Source organism: Pseudorca crassidens, chromosome 15 (genome assembly GCF_039906515.1).
Source record: "Pseudorca crassidens isolate mPseCra1 chromosome 15, mPseCra1.hap1, whole genome shotgun sequence".
NCBI classification, from domain to species: domain Eukaryota; kingdom Metazoa; phylum Chordata; class Mammalia; order Artiodactyla; family Delphinidae; genus Pseudorca; species Pseudorca crassidens.
The window spans coordinates 16,026,156-16,041,290 of record NC_090310.1 but is presented as its reverse complement, the minus strand read 5'-3'; the positions used below and the strand labels follow the sequence as shown (position 1 = coordinate 16,041,290).

Here is a 15,135-nt window from a genome sequence, read left to right as displayed (position 1 = left end):
CTTTCCCCCCTCAAAGATTCCACCCCCCGCCTCCCTCCACCAGCGGCCGTTATTTCGCGCGCACGCGCACAAGCTCGCTGTCGTTGCCGAGCGGGAGAGTAGGGGAGCGCGCGCCGGGGGTACGGATGGGGCGGGGCTAAACTCTAAGCGCGCGCCCGCCTAACGGTTGTCGTCCTCGGACTCTCGCGGTAGCTTTTTGTGTCCTCTCGGCCACCGTCCCTTCCCCCTCCCACTCCAGCGGTTTATTTACAATCCTGCACTGCTTCGTGTTTTCCCAAAGATGGCGCCCAAAGAAGTTAACCCGTAAAGCTCGTGGCCCATCCCAAAAGCAATTATACCGCGGCCCCGCCCTCGCAGTCCCAAGAATCAGGCTGAAGCAACGGAGTGAAAACTGTATTTACAGGACAAGCAATTACACAAGGATTTAAAAAGAAAAAAAAAAAAGGCAGAGGGAGGAGGACAGCCGGCAGTCAGGAGGGCCCACAGCGCTGGCCCGCGGCAAGACCCAGGATGTTCGCCTGCAACACAGGAGGGAAAGGGAGACCGGCGTTAGGGCCGGGCAGGGCACAGGCTAGAGGGAGGAGGGGGCCCGAGTCTCGTGAGCTCACCTTCAGGAACGACTCCATCTGTTTCCCGGATATGCCCTCGACGCGTTCCAGGTCCTCCACCTGGCAGGACAGCAGCGATGGGGAAGGGGTCTAGGGAATGCCAGGCTCCCCCCACCCAACTCCATTCCGGGGCTGTCCTCCCTGGGCCATTACCTGGCTGAAGGGCCCGTGGAGCTCTCTCCAGCCCACGATGAGCTGAGCCTTCTTTTGCCCAATGCGCTGCAGGCTGCGCAGATCCCGGGCTGACCCTTCATTCAGCAGATCTAATATTTTTTGGCGCCCATGGGCCAGTAGCTCCGGGCTGATCTGTAGCTCCCAGCAGTCCTCACCCTTCTCCTCCGGCTCTGAGGCATCCAGGGACTGCAGCTATGAGGCAGGAAGAGGTGAGTGACAGAAACAGCAGTAACAGCAGTGGTTTACTGCCGGGTGCTGTTCACCACTCTGGACTCCTCTGCCAAGGATAGGAACCTAACAGCACCTACCTCCCGGCCCTCCCCAGCCTCTTTCTTTCTCCTTCTGTACAGTGTCTGTCCCAAAACCCTTCCCTCTGGTCACTCTCTGGGTTGATTCTCATTTTATCCGACTTGTGAAAGAGTAGAATAGTGTTGCTGTGAAGATCAAATGAGTTAATGAATGTAAAACACATAGTAAGCTCTTAAATCTGGTTCCTCACTTCAAAAGGGAAAGAATAAGCTCTTTCACCCCTAGGAAAACACATAGAAGGTACTCAACAAGTGACACACTCCCGATGTCATCTCAGTTTTTAGGTAGGTCTTTCAGTGTTGTTTCATTTCTTGACTGTTTAGGCTGTTTGCCTAAATGGGCTCTGAAGTTTGTAGAGGGCAGGACCCAGGCTGCACACTGTACCTAGTAAGTAGCTACTGAGAGTAAGAGCCATCACGAAGAAAGGAAAGTAACAGGTGATGGACACCCAACCCACTAAGTACATTCATATTACTGCATTTCATCCTAAATGCCCTGTGAGACATCACTGCATTCAGAGGGTAAGCAACTTGGAAGAGTTGTAAATAGCTGATAAGTGTTCTGACAGGCCATGTAACTCTTTGGCCAGTACTCTTCCCACTAGAGCTCTCTACCCCTTACTTCTCCTGGGTTCTAGGTATAGCCTAAGCCTTCCGCTAGTCTCACCTTTCTCTTCCGGCCTTTCTTCTTCAAGATATGGATCTCGGCATTTGGGTATGCTGCCTGCTCCTGAACTGAAAGCAAGAATTGTGAGCTGGAATCACAGCAGAGGCCACTTTTTAGCCCCCCAGTAGCCACTTGGTTCTTCCATTACTGATTCCCCAGTTCCCCTCCAGCCTGAGTTAATCTTCTTTTGTTCTGTTTCCACACGGCCTTTCTTATACCTGTATTTGAAACTAATCTCAGTTGGTCTTGCATGATAATCAGTCATGCACTGGTCAGTCTACCCCATGGTACTAAATGCCCGGGAGCAGTGCACCCAGCTCTTATTTCACATCCTCCTCCCCCTTCCCATGGTGGGAGGACATGAGTGACATGAGGACAGCTGCTCCAAACACCTCCTTCCTTCTAAGATCTCTGTTATCTGGGCCCTCCTGGTCACCAGAGCCAAACTTACTCAGTTGTAGGGGCATCACCACAGCCTTTTTGAGGGGCTTAGCCACTGTGACTGTGCGGCGGGCAAGGGGTCGGAGCATTGTGGGAGAGTAGTTCTCTTTCTCCTTTGGGTTTGCAGCCTCCTGGGCCAGCACCTTGGCTTCCAGTTCTTTTTGCTTCATCTTAAGCCTCTGTTAGAAAGGATCAGGGAGAGATATGACCCAGAACCAACTTTAGGGCAGTAGATTAGGGCAGTGAGTGTGCAGGGCTCTGAGGCCTTAAAAGGGCAGGGCGAGGACCAACAGGAGAAATTACCAGGAGACAACTGGAGCCCAATGTAATTAAGGGCTTTCTAATGATCAGGGCTGTCCAGAGGTGGAACAAGCTTCCTTATGAAATACTGAAGGGAAGTTCAAGCAGAGAGTCCTCACTTAATATGAACTGAGTTTTAGGAAATGGCAGTGTCTTGCATTTGTACTTTTACCTGGAATTTTTTTTTTCTCTCAGCTCCTCACATCTGACCTCAATTATTTTTCAAAGTTCAGCCATGTTAAGGACATTCAAGCAGAAGCTGGAGAACTGAGGGATTCCAGTGTTGGGTGAAAACTGGATGCTGGTCCAGCCTTTCAGTGTCCTTCCCTATCTGAAGATCCTCAGGCTGCTTCTCAAGGCCAGTAGGAATCCCAGCCCCAACCCCCCAACACTTACCTCAATTTCCAGATCCTTCGCCTCCACTGTCTTCATAAGCACCATCCGCTCTCGCCTCGGGGTGCTCAGCAGAGGGGTCCCCTGGCTCCCCTGGGAGCCCAGCAGACGGTCCAAGCTTAGAAGGCGCTCCACCATAGCTGGGTCCATGCTATTTAGCTTCTGTAGGGGGCTGAGCAGACAAAGAGGTTACTCCCCACTTACCTCTTCTCTCATCACCCTCTCCAGCCGCAGATTCCCCTCATCCTGCCTTAACTTGGTGTTTCTGTGGTTCCAGAACCCTGGTGTTAACTTGCTAGGCAACCCTGAACAAGTCATCGAGACTCTCTGGGTGCTGTGCCTTCTTCAGGCGAAGGGGGATTGATCTCTACCTGCCCAAGTAACTTCTCAGGGATGCCAGGAGATCAGATGAGAAGAAGCATTTAATGAACACCTGAGTGGCAGGTATTCATGGGGTCTAGGACACCACCCTGCCCTGAAGGCACTCAGTGTCTAACAAAGTAAGAGACCGTGATAAGGTGATAGCAAGGGCCAGGTGCCTGTCCATTTGGAGGGGTAGTCGGTGAAAGATTCAGAGGAGGTCATCTTCAGCAGGGCTCTGAAAACTACTGAAGACCTCAAATGCCAAGCCTTTCTCCTGTGAGCAGTAGGAAAGGCCCATTCAAACAGAGTCCTGACTTAATCTGAACATGATAATGTCTAACATTTGTTCCTTCTGTCTGGAATTTTTCCCCTCACACCTGATCTCAATTATCATTCAAAGTCAGTTTGATGCCCCCTTTCCCACGATGCCAGCTTGATTGTATATCTTCTTTCCTACACTGTGAACTAGCTCCTGGAGGACAGAGACTGTCCTGTTCTTTGTGTATAAGTGCCTAGAAGAGCAGGATCAGAAAATATGGGTGAACACAGAAGTCATTTCTTCCTTCCCGGCTCTCACAGAACAAGAGGATCCTCCTTCCTTATTGTGCTCTGTACTATCGACCTTGCATGGTATACTGATGTTCTCATCTTGCTTCTTCTACTGAAACTTGAGCTCCCTGAAGGCAGGGTCTGTCTAGGTCTGATGTGCCCCATTCTCTGAGATTACCCAAGATGCCTATCTGACAGAGACCTTGCCTGTTTCACACATAATACAGATGTATGGGTGTGTGTGTTTCTCTGAGTCTGTACACATAGGCGAGGGGACTGCTGACAAATGGCTTAAGAAGGACAAGATTGAGAGATGGGTTCCAAGTGAACACAAGCACCAGGCACCTTTTTATGTATGCCATCCTTCACTACAGTAGTCCCCTGGGGCAGACTGTACACTAATCCTTGGCCGCCTCTAGTCTTAGGACTTATAGAGTTTAGAGAAGCTTTATTTGGGTTAGGGATAGAAAAAGGACAAAGTTCAAACTGCAGCTGGTTCCTTGAAGGGCTAGGTGGCCAGACACGGAAAGCAAGACCACTAAACAGGGGTGACCTGAATATTAGTGCATACTGGGCCATGAGGTGGGGCTATCAGAACCAGGGAGGGAGGCCACACACCTCCCTGGGTTAGAGAGGCTTTGTTTGGATTGAGGGTAGAAGCAGGGCAAAGTTAGGACAGCAACTGACTCCATGGAAAGTCACAGAAAGGTTGGACTCTAACATACAGACTGAGTCTCAATGAGACATCTCTCTTCATCTCTTATCTCCTTTGCTTTGCTCTTACCCTTGGGACCTGAAAGACCGGGTCCTCATTACTCCTTGAACCAGAAGCAAAAGTACTCATCCTTGAAACATCGGTGCCAAAATGTGAGATTTTGCTGACTGCCTAAAGGGGTTGGAAAACAGAAAGGCGGGGCTAGGAGCTCAAGGGGGAGCCTCCTTATGGCCCCCAGCTGCAGCGTCAAGGCTGGAGGTTGATCTTAGCACTTCAGTGAATTCAGTAGAGGATTTTGGGTGAATCCAGTGGAAGAACAAGTTTACAGCTCAAGGATCCGACAGGCTAAACCCAATGCTACTCTGCACCCAACCCAGACACAACAGGAAAGGGAATATGCCCAAGACCCCTCCCTCTCTGCTCACCTGAGTTTCTGGGAGGTAGAAGATGGAGCTGCTGGGGGTTCAGGACTCCCAGTCTCCTCTTCCTCAGGGCCTCGGGCTCTCTTTGCTTCTGATGGGCCTAGCAGTTCTTTCTTAGACAGTTTAATAGGTGCCAAGACTAGGGGAAGATGGCAGGGTAGGGGAAAAGGGGGGTGTCAACTTCCATGCTGACGCTTGGTGGACTCAGCAAACTCCCCAGCTGTCCAGACTGGGCCTTTCCACTCCTACCAACCCCAGTCCTCACCATGAAGCTGTAAGCTCTCATTGGTAAAAGGCCGATTGATCACCTCCTTGGACCTGGCTGCAAAGTTGAGTGCAGAGACTGTGTCTAGGTAGAAGCGTCTCTCAGGGGCAATGTTGGCGATCAGGATGCTGTGGGCCGAGCCACCCAGAGAGTCCTAAGGGACGGGGATGGGGCAGGGTGGGTGGGTCAGAAGCCCCACCTTCCCCTTATCTGACTGCTGTTCCCCAACACCCCAGGAGGCCTAAGAACCTCCTTCTCCAGCTCCTTTTACCCGAGATGGGAGGCCTGACCTGCAACAGGCGAGTAAGCTTGCTGTCCCGGTAGGGCACCCGAGGGAGGCCCTGGTTCAGCGCATCGACCACCTTGCCCAGTACAAAGAGGGAGGTGTTGATGGCTCCACTCTCCTTCAGCCGCAGGCCCTTGTTGCCTGTGCGCCGGTTGTCCTCTGAGCCAGCCAAGTCAATCAGGTAGAGTTTTCCCTCCCGCTGGCGAAATGGGGCCAAACGTTCCCGCTGATCCACCTGGGGGTAAGAGCAAGGGCTCCAGTTTAGCTCAGGCTCCAGGGGCTTCCCTGGTCCTCAAGCCTGTCAGTGGGCCTCACCTTAACCAGGAGCACAGCGTGACTGCGGGAGGAGCGCTGGTTGAGCCTGGTGGCTCCTACTGTCCGATTTCGACTGGCTGGCAGGAAATGCCGCTCAAAATCAGCAAAGCTAGTGATGGGCTTCTGCGTGAGGCCCGGAATCAGGATCTTTCCTCGGCAGTCTTCTCGGATCACCAGGTCTCCTGATGAAGGTTCCAAGAGGTCTAATACCTGTTTGAGCAGTGGGAGGTAGGGCCAATCCTCCAGTTACAGGCTGCTTACTTCCTGGCTATCGGGCTCCTTTTCTCTGCTGATTCTCAGAGTTGTGCCATCCACTACCCCAACCTCTGTCTTTCCAGGTCTTACGCCTTCTTGCTCGAGCAGAGCTTCATGTTCCAGAACTGGGTCTGATTTTGACCCTTTGTCTCTTCCCTCCCCGATAAGAAAGGGGCCTCACCTTTTCCTGGTAGATCTCTAAATAGGACATAGTGACAGAGAGGGCCCATGGTCGGCCCTCAGCGCTCTCCTCCCTTGTGAGCTGTAGGAGGTCCATGAGAGCCCGGGGAATCACCCCAGGTTGCTCTGGGCTGCCCAGCATTGTGTGCGTCTTCCCTGGAAAAGGAGTGGAAAGAGCTGTGAGAATTTCTTCCCCACTCCCGAGTCCTTTCTGACCCATAGCTGTTCTGTATCTGGCTTCCTCACCTGCTCCTGTGGGCCCATAGGCAAGCACACTGGCATTCTGCCCTTCCAACAGGTGCCTTAGGATGGGCTGCACTGATCCTGCATAGATGTCCTGCTGAGAGCTCCTCTCCCCATAGAAAGCATCAAACCTGCAGGCAGGAAGAAAGGAGGGGATTAGTGGAGGGTTCCATTCTCGCCCAGACCAAGAGGATAAAACTGGTCTCAGATTTAAGAGTCTCTATCCTTTTTCTTGCACAAAGACCTAAGAAAGCACCCACTGAACACCGTTCCATCCCAGTCTCTGTATTGGCGTAGAAACACAGAGATGAATTTGATGTCCCTGCTCTTGGGAGTTCTGCAGCCTGGTGGCATAGATAGATACCCATACTTTGCTGCAATTCAGGAAACGAAGGTGGGAACGCACAAGGAGGAGTAGCACTCTGCCCGGGGAAGGAGGATTTTGCCAGAGAAGAGAAAGATACTCTATCAAAAATAGCACACAAACAAGACATGGTATGAAAGGGCAGGGTATATCACAGGATATACAGAAAGTAGTATTTGTACACAGTAATGAAGTAAAGAGAGGATGCTGCTTATGACTAGATGAGACTCAACACACCTGTAGTCCATTCACTGCACTCCAGCGGAGAAGCTGTGGCTAAGGCCACAGCAGGGATTAGTATACGTGGAGTGTAGCATGTGTTAGGGGGAATAAGGCTGGAAAGAAACTGAAACCAAATTGTCAAGGGCCGAGAACAGGGTTGGCAAACTTCTTCCATAAAAAGCCAGATAGTAAATATTTGGGGCTCTGTGGACACATGGTTCCTTTCACAACTACTCAACTCTGCCGCTGCAGTCGGGCAGAAAACAGCCACAGATAATATGTAAATAAACGAGTGTGGTTGTGTTCCAATAAAGATTTATTTACAAAAAGATTCTCAGCAGGGCTTCCCTGGTGGCGCAGTGGTTGACAGTCCGCCTGCCGATGCGGGGGACATGGGTTCACGCCCTGGTCTGGGAGGATCCCACATGCCGTGGAGCGGCTGGGCCCGTGAGCCATGGTCGCTGAGCCTGTGCGTCCGGAGCCTGTGCTCCGCAACGTGAGAGGCCACGACAGTGAGAGGCCCGCGTACAGCAAAAAAAAAAAAAAAAGATTCTCGGCAGATTTGACCTGCAGACTGTAGTTTGCCACCCTCTGGCCTAGAATAACAGGCCAAGGAGGCTGAACTTTAAATCTCCAAAGGAATTTTAAAGTAGCTGCCCTTGTGAGTTCTGTCCCCAAACGTAAGTGGTTGTCTCCAACACCACCCAGCTGTAGCCTGGGTTGGCTAGCTGGTCTGTGCTCCCCCAACCCTTCCCACACCTCCCCAAGACCCGAGGTGGGGCTCCCCTGCTTACCTTTGCTGCTCCTTCCCCACTTTGTGCCTATTTCCCCTGTAAGACCATGAACAGTAACTTGTGTCTGATTCAGCCCCCAGTCTTCCCCACAGTATCCTACAGAGAACCTATCACAGTGGGCACGTATGAACATTTTCTGAATGAACAAACGAAGGTGTGGCGAACAAAGCTGTGCTAAGGAAGGAGCAAGGATCCTGAGGAGGAAGGTCTGAGAAACTGTCTGGGCAAGTGATAGTGTGAGCAGGCCTAGGAGAGAGAGGATAGGAGGGAGAGTGGCCTGAACCCTACTGGTATTTGAGAGTCTCCTGGTGGTTCCTCCAGTTGGCAATCTCTAGAGAACAGCTGTCCAGGCCCCGTACACAGGGGGTATCACTTTCTCCAGCTGCTCCATCCACAAATGGCCGCAGTCGCACAGCTACCCTTACGCGAGCTGGAGGTGGGCGCCGGCCAGCTCCCACCTTGCTTAGCCGACAGCGACCGGCTCCTGGAAGAAGACAATTTTTAGGTGTGAAGTATGGTGGTAGCTTTGCTGAGAAGTAAGGGTAGGGGTCTTGGAGGAGGAGGTAGTTAACTGAGCTGACCCCTGAAGGATGAGTAGGGTCACTGCCAAGCATTCCAGGCAGAAAGAAAGGCACGTGCAAAAGCCTGGAGGTGTGAAAGCACGGCCCCCTTGGAGAACTGGTGAGGCAGGAGAACTGTGTGTTCTCTTGGTGATGGCGAGCACAGAAGGGCAGGATGGAAGAAAAAGATGAATCAAATACATGGTCTCAGGCAGAGTGCAGTGGGGCAGGGTGGGGTGGGGTTTGAAGGAGAGAGATTATCTATAGGCTGGGACTGTAAACCAGATTGCGTACTTAGCAAACGTTAACATTTATGAAGCACTGACTACATGCTAGGCACACTTTAATCTCCATGGTGTCACTGAGAGGTAGCTTCTGTTAGTCCCATTTTACCAGTGAAGGCACTCGTAGAGGCACAGCAGCTCTTCCAAGCACCTCAGTGTTTTATGCCTGGAGCCATGCGGCTATTACTTTATCTTGTACCATAATCTACATTGTGTCTTTTTGCTCTTCAGAGGAATAAGCAGAACAAAACCCCAGCATCTTAGTAGACTAGAGACCCCCGTAACCGTGACAACAGAGGCAGGGAAGGAGGCCTGGAGGCTGGGGTCCTGTGGATACCACTGGGAGGGCTGGGGGCCACAGCTCATTTTGGGGGAAGCTCTTTCCACCCTGGCCATGCTGTGGGTGTCCCCAAGCTTGGCCTCAGTTCCTATCCTACTTAGTAAGTAGGTCCAGTGGGGTGTAGACTGTAATGTATACACAAATAACCTGGAAGATCTAGTTAAAATATGAATTTGGCTTCAGTTCCTGGGGAGATGCCTAAGGTTCTGCATTTCTAGCAACTCCCAGGTGATGCTGCTACTGCTGGTGGGACACACTTTGATCAGTCAAGGTGTAGCAGACCAGGACCTCATGGGGTTGTTCTAGGATTAAAAGAGTTGACATATGCCCCTATCTAAAATCAGTCAATGAACTGCCTGACCTTTCTGTGCCTTTGTTTCTTACCTGGTTTATTATACATATAAATACATACATACATACATATGCCCACCGCCAACCTGTTAATGATGGTTTTCTCTCAATGGGGGATTATGTGGGTTTATTTTCTATGTTACCCAGTTCTGTAATGCTGTAATGTTTGCATTAAAAAATAATAATAATAATGACACTGTGGACATCTTTGGAAGGGATGAGGTTAAGAAGCAGACCCCAGTCCCTTTCTGTCCCAGCTCAGTTTGCAAAGGCGCTAACATGCAATCATCTATGGTAAGATTTCTGTTTAGTTTGCTTCCCATAATTAAATCTAAGTCATTTGGCAGGGGGCTGGGGGGGGATTATGAATTATTTTTATCATCAGAAAACACAGTTAAGATAAAACTAAAAAAAAAAGTCTATTTCTGTGAGGATTGAATGGGCTGAAAAAAATCTTATGAGGAGGGTATTTCTCTATTTTATATTGGAGGATACCATGCTGTAACTCACAGCTAACAGCAGAATTCAAACCTAGATCTCATCTCTAAAAATCTGCTTTTAATGAGGATGTCGTATTGCCTCCCTGTGATGTACCAACTGGGTACATGGGAAAGTTCTTGGTAGCTCTGACTCTCTCCTTTTTTGCTGGTGGTAGCAGCTGGTTGTTGGGAACCACAGGCCTCATATAAGGCAAGAGGCTGGCCACACAGAAACAGCAGGACAAAAAGATGGACTAACCCTGGGAAGAACCTTATGCATAAGTAAGTTATACACATAGCAGACAGTCCATTCCAAAAACTGGGCCTCGGACTTCCTTGGTGGTTCAGTGGTTAAGAATCCGCCTTCCAATGCAGCAGACGCAGGTTCGATCCCTGGTTGGGGAACTAAGATCCCACATGCCGCAGGGCAACTAAGCCCGCACGTCACAACTACTGAGCCCGCGTGCCGCAACTACTGAGCCTGTGTGCTGCAACTACTGAGCCCGTGCACTCTAGACCCTGCATGCCACAACAAAAGATTCTGCGTGCCGCAAGGAAGATCCCACATGCCGCAATTAAGACCCAACGCAGCCAAATAAATAAATATTAAAAAAAAACAAAAACTGGGCCTCTGTTCCTTCATCTGACAAATGAAGCTAGTAACACCATTTCTCACTGTAAGGTTTACAAAGCACTTGGCATCTAGTTTTCACTTGACCCTCATGGCAATCCTAAAAGTCAGAAGTAAGTAGAAACCTGCAGATGCACCTGTGCAGATAAGAAAGCTAAGATGCAAAGAGGTTCACTGACTTGTCAAAAATGTGTGCAGGAGCCTCTCCTTTCCTATCTTTCCCAGGGTTTTTTTGGTGAGAACAGAGGAAGATGGCAGATACAGAAGCACTTAAGGAAGTTCAGTGATCAATACAAAGGGAAGGGGAAGTCTGGTGTTGAAGAAAGAGTAGAGACTCTGGCTAGACAGAGCTGAATTTAAATTCCAGCTCTAACACTTATTAGCTTGTGACCCTGGGCAAGTGATTTAACATCCATATGCCCCAGTTTCCTTGTCTATAAAATGGGGTGGGGAGGGCCTTGGAAGAGCTTAACAAGGATTGAAAGAAGTAAAATGTCAACAGAGTAACTAGTACATAGTAAGCAGGTTGGTAATAATTCAAGGTTGGAAAAAATTCAAGGTAAGATGGCCTGGGTTCTAATCCCAGCTCTGCCACTTACAACTAACTGAATAACCTGGGGAAATGATTTTCCATTCCTGTGCCTCAATTTCCACACCTGTAAAAGTGGGAATAAATAAAAATAACTACTCGTTGGGCTGTTAAGGCAATAATAAGGTAATTCATGTAAAAGTGCTTAGCACAGCACTGGTACTTGATAAAAGCTCAGTAAGTGTTTTATTATATATTCATCCATTTTCCAAATGAGGAAACGTCAGTATAGAGAGGTTAGCTAGGTTGCCCATAGTCAACAGCTAGCTAGTGACAGTTTCAGATGAAGGTCTAACTCCAAAGTTCATTATGTGATTCCTCGGGCCTTCTCAGCCCCTTCATCTTTGTATCCCCATGGGCCTTAGAGTCGGAGACAAGTTCCATCTACCAGCTGTATGACCTTGGGAAGGCTTCTTAACCTCTTCAAGCGTTAGTTTTTTTTTTGTTTGTTTTTTGATAGTTACCTTTTTAAAAAAATTAATTATTTATTTTTGGTCGTGTTGGGTCTTCGTTGCTGTGCGCGGGCTTTCTCTAGTTGTGGCGAGCTGGAGCTACTCTTCCTTGCAGTGCGTGGGCTCCTCATTGCGGTGGCTTCTCTTGTTGCGGAGCACAGCCTCTAGGCGCGTGGGCTTCAGTAGTTGTGGTACGTGGGCTCCGTAGTTGTGGCTCAGGGAGCTTAGTTGCTCTGCGGCATGTGGGATCTTCCGGGACCAGGGCTCCAACCCGTGACCCCTGCATTGGCAGGCGGATTCTTAACCACTGAACCACCAGGGAAGCTGAAGCCTTAGTTACTTGTTATAAAAATGACAGTATCTACCCTCATAAGACTGTGAGGAGTCAGAGAAATAATGTACATACAATGTTTAGCACAGTGCTGGCAGTAAGTACTCAGCAACGTAAACTATTGTTATTGTTATTATTGCACTTTCTCTTGCTACTCACTCCCCTCAAGGCAGCAACTCACTTCTGCCCTCAGCAGGGTCACCAATGACCTCCTTACTGCTAAATACAATAGGCAAGATAGGTCCCCATCCTGTTTGACTTCGCAGCAGTATTCAACACCCTTGATCTGCTTTCCTTTGGGAAACTACTTTTCCCTTAGTTTCCCTGCCACCCACCAGCTCTCTATTCACTCCTTCTCAGTTTCTGCCAGTCTTAAATGTTTTTCCTAAACTCCTTCTATCCTCTCTCCAGATCAGGGTTGCTCAATTTCTGCACTAATGATATTGGGGGCTGGACAATTCTTTGGGGGTGGGACCCCCTGTGCACTGTAGGAAGTGTAGCACATACCCCCCTGTCCCACCAGTGTAACAACCAAAAATGTCTCCAGACATCACAAATGTCCCCACGGGGAACAAAACTGCCCCTAGTTGAGAACCACTACTGACTGACTAATCATGGGCAAGGTCACCTGCTCTCTTGGCTTCAGTTACTGCCTCAAAGCTGATGACTCCTAATTGACACCTCCACACCACAGGCTCTCCTGAACTTCGGATCTGCATTCCCAGCTGTTGCCCTGACACCTCTTCTTACATGGTTCTCAGGTATTTCAAACTCCACCCATCTCAAACTGAATCCTTCCCCATCTCCCTGCAACCCCATCTTCCTTCTATGCTCTCTAGTGTAAATAAATGGAACCAATCCCAAAGATGGGAGAGTCTTTCTTAACTCCGCCTTCTCTCTCATTTCCCACACCAGTTCATTAACATCTGTCAAGTCTACCTTTTTAAATGAGTCTACTTCTCTCCATCCCCACTGCACAATCTTTGCCAAGGTTGTCTTCATCTCAACAGCCTCCCAGCTGGTCTCCTTGCCTCCAGTCTCATTCTCTTCCAATCATTCTCCCTCCACTTCCTTCCTTGTATTGTAGGCTCTCAGTCATAATGAATTTCCTTCAATCCCTACAACACACCAAGTTCTCTCACACCTTTGGGCCTTTGCATATGCTATTCTCTCTCCCTGGAATATCTTCCTTACCACCTCCTGCCGCCTCCCAAGCAATTGAGGTAAATCCTTACACCTTACTTCCTCTAAAAAAAAAACCTTCCCTTGTAAAATTACTGCCCAATTAAGGCTCTGTTAGGTGAGCCCATGGCTCTCCATGGGCTCTCCATCCAAGCACTCATCACACTCCACTGTAACTGCATATTTGTCTGTCTTCTCCAAGTAACTGTGAACTCTGCTCACCTTTATATTCCCAATGCCAGGCACAGACTAGGCTCTCAGGGAATATTTGCTGAGCAAATTAAGATCTGACTGACTAACATAAAACATTGGCTTGTTCGTTTCCTGTTTTCTTCATAAAAGTGGCCACTGCCATTCTTGCCTCAAAGCTCACAGTCCGGCGGAGGACAGATGGAGAGTCACATGCACACATCTGCCAATGGTCTAGCCCTTTCATCATAAAAGCAACTTCAAGGTTGGGCAAAGCTAGCACTTCTAATTATTTCTCCTAATTTTGCCCTCTCCCACAATTTCCAAGCTTCATTCAACTTAACTCTTCTTTTACTGATGAGGAAATTGAGCCAAAGAGAGCATCTTTGGCCTCTCTTTACATCATAAAAAAGAAATCGATCATTTGGTGGTCTTTTCATCCCACCAAAGCCTGGCAAACTCCTATCCAACCTTTGAAACCCACTTCAAATATCACTTCCTTAATGAAGTCTTCCCAGAATACCCAAGGGTTTACTTCAGCTTCTGCACTCCCTATAGCAGGTTATATATATCTCTCGTTGCTTTTCATGTTATAGATTTATATGACTATCTACTGAAAAGATTATAAGCTCCTCTAGGGAAGGGACAATTTTCATTCAAGCATTTTTATGATATCTACTGTGTACCAGACACAGTGGGTCTTAGAAGGGTGAGGGGGTGTTGTGCTCAGACAGCAGGAATATCATGTGCTTGGGCATAATGGTTAAGGGCAGAGGCTCTGGAATCAGACTGCTTGGGTGTGAATTCACACCCCAATATTTACTAGCTATGTTAACTTGGGCAAGCTTTTTAACCCATCTATGCCTCAGTTTCTTCATCTGTAAAACAGGAACAATAACAGTAAACCACCTCATAGCATTGTGTGGAGATTAAATGATTCATCACCACAAAGTACTTACAACTGTGCCTGGCACCTAGCAAGGGCTCAGCATGTGTTTGACATCCTACTAGATAGCTGTTTCTTCACAGGGGCTGACAAACACTAAGGTCTCAAATAAATTACTATGGTGCCCATTATAATCACTGATCAGAATTCAGTCTACAGGAAGAGAGCAGAACAAGATTCTGAATGTCCTAACAGCCTTTCCAACCCTAAAATAGCGCTGACTGCCAAGGCTAGAGCGTAAGGAGACAAACAGTCCCTTATTTCCCTTTTCTGTGATCCCAGCACATCCTATGCTGTCAGCTCACCCAGCTGCAGCCCGTCTGAAACTCTTACCTCTCTCAGGGATCTCCCTGCACCCAAACAACACGTCATACATGAACCCTTCCCCAGACGCGCATCCAGCTCCCTTTTGTCCCTATGGTTAGAGTATTAGCTACTCTTCGCTCGCTTTCTCTTGTAATCTGAGATGGGTCATTGTCCCCATTTTACGAAGAAAACTGAAGCTCACAAGGGAAAAGTGTGCTGGGCTCAAAAGTGCGCCGGAACCAGGTCTCAACCCGGGTCTACTGATCTGCGTCGAGAGCAAGAAACAGTGAGGAGGAAGCAGCCTACGACTCCCATACTCCCAGCACCCCCCCGCCCCCCGCCCCCGCGCTATTCCTGGGTCTCCCGGACAACTCGCGGAGCCGGGACCGGACTCCGACCTATCGCCCCACAAGTCTCCAGACCGCGGCACCCACCCTGCCCGGGCTCGCGTACCCGAGGTCGCCGTCGCCATCTCGCGTCGCCTCCGCGCCGGGACCCCCGCATCCATCCTACTCCTTCCTTGGGCCCGCCTCTCCATTCGAATTTCCCGCTGCCCCGCCCTCTTTCCCGGGCTCCACCAATCACGGCTACTTGCCGCCGGAAGTCTCAGCTTGTGCCTCGCCCCTATTCC

At 49.4% G+C, this 15,135-nt stretch overlaps 1 protein-coding gene across 2 annotated transcripts; it reads right to left on the bottom strand.

Moving 5' to 3' along the window:
• Positions 1-378: 378 nt before the first annotated feature.
• On the bottom strand, positions 379-15,042 carry KIF22 (kinesin family member 22). 2 transcript variants are annotated; one of them, XM_067706172.1, is made up of 14 exons: positions 14,958-15,042; positions 8,153-8,348; positions 6,488-6,615; positions 6,243-6,397; positions 5,807-6,016; positions 5,496-5,726; positions 5,206-5,359; positions 4,944-5,079; positions 2,895-3,063; positions 2,209-2,377; positions 1,758-1,825; positions 762-974; positions 609-668; positions 379-518 (listed from the first exon to the last, which is right to left on the bottom strand). In XM_067706172.1, the coding sequence occupies exons 1-14, from the start codon at positions 15,040-15,042 to the stop codon at positions 471-473; spliced, it is 2,022 nt and encodes a 673-aa protein (XP_067562273.1). In that variant the 3' UTR covers positions 379-470. The 2 variants fall into 2 exon arrangements, with proteins under 2 accessions (XP_067562273.1, XP_067562274.1); XM_067706173.1 differs by lacking the exon at positions 8,153-8,348 and having other exon boundaries at positions 14,958-15,021.
• Between the last annotated feature and the right edge of the window lie 93 nt (positions 15,043-15,135).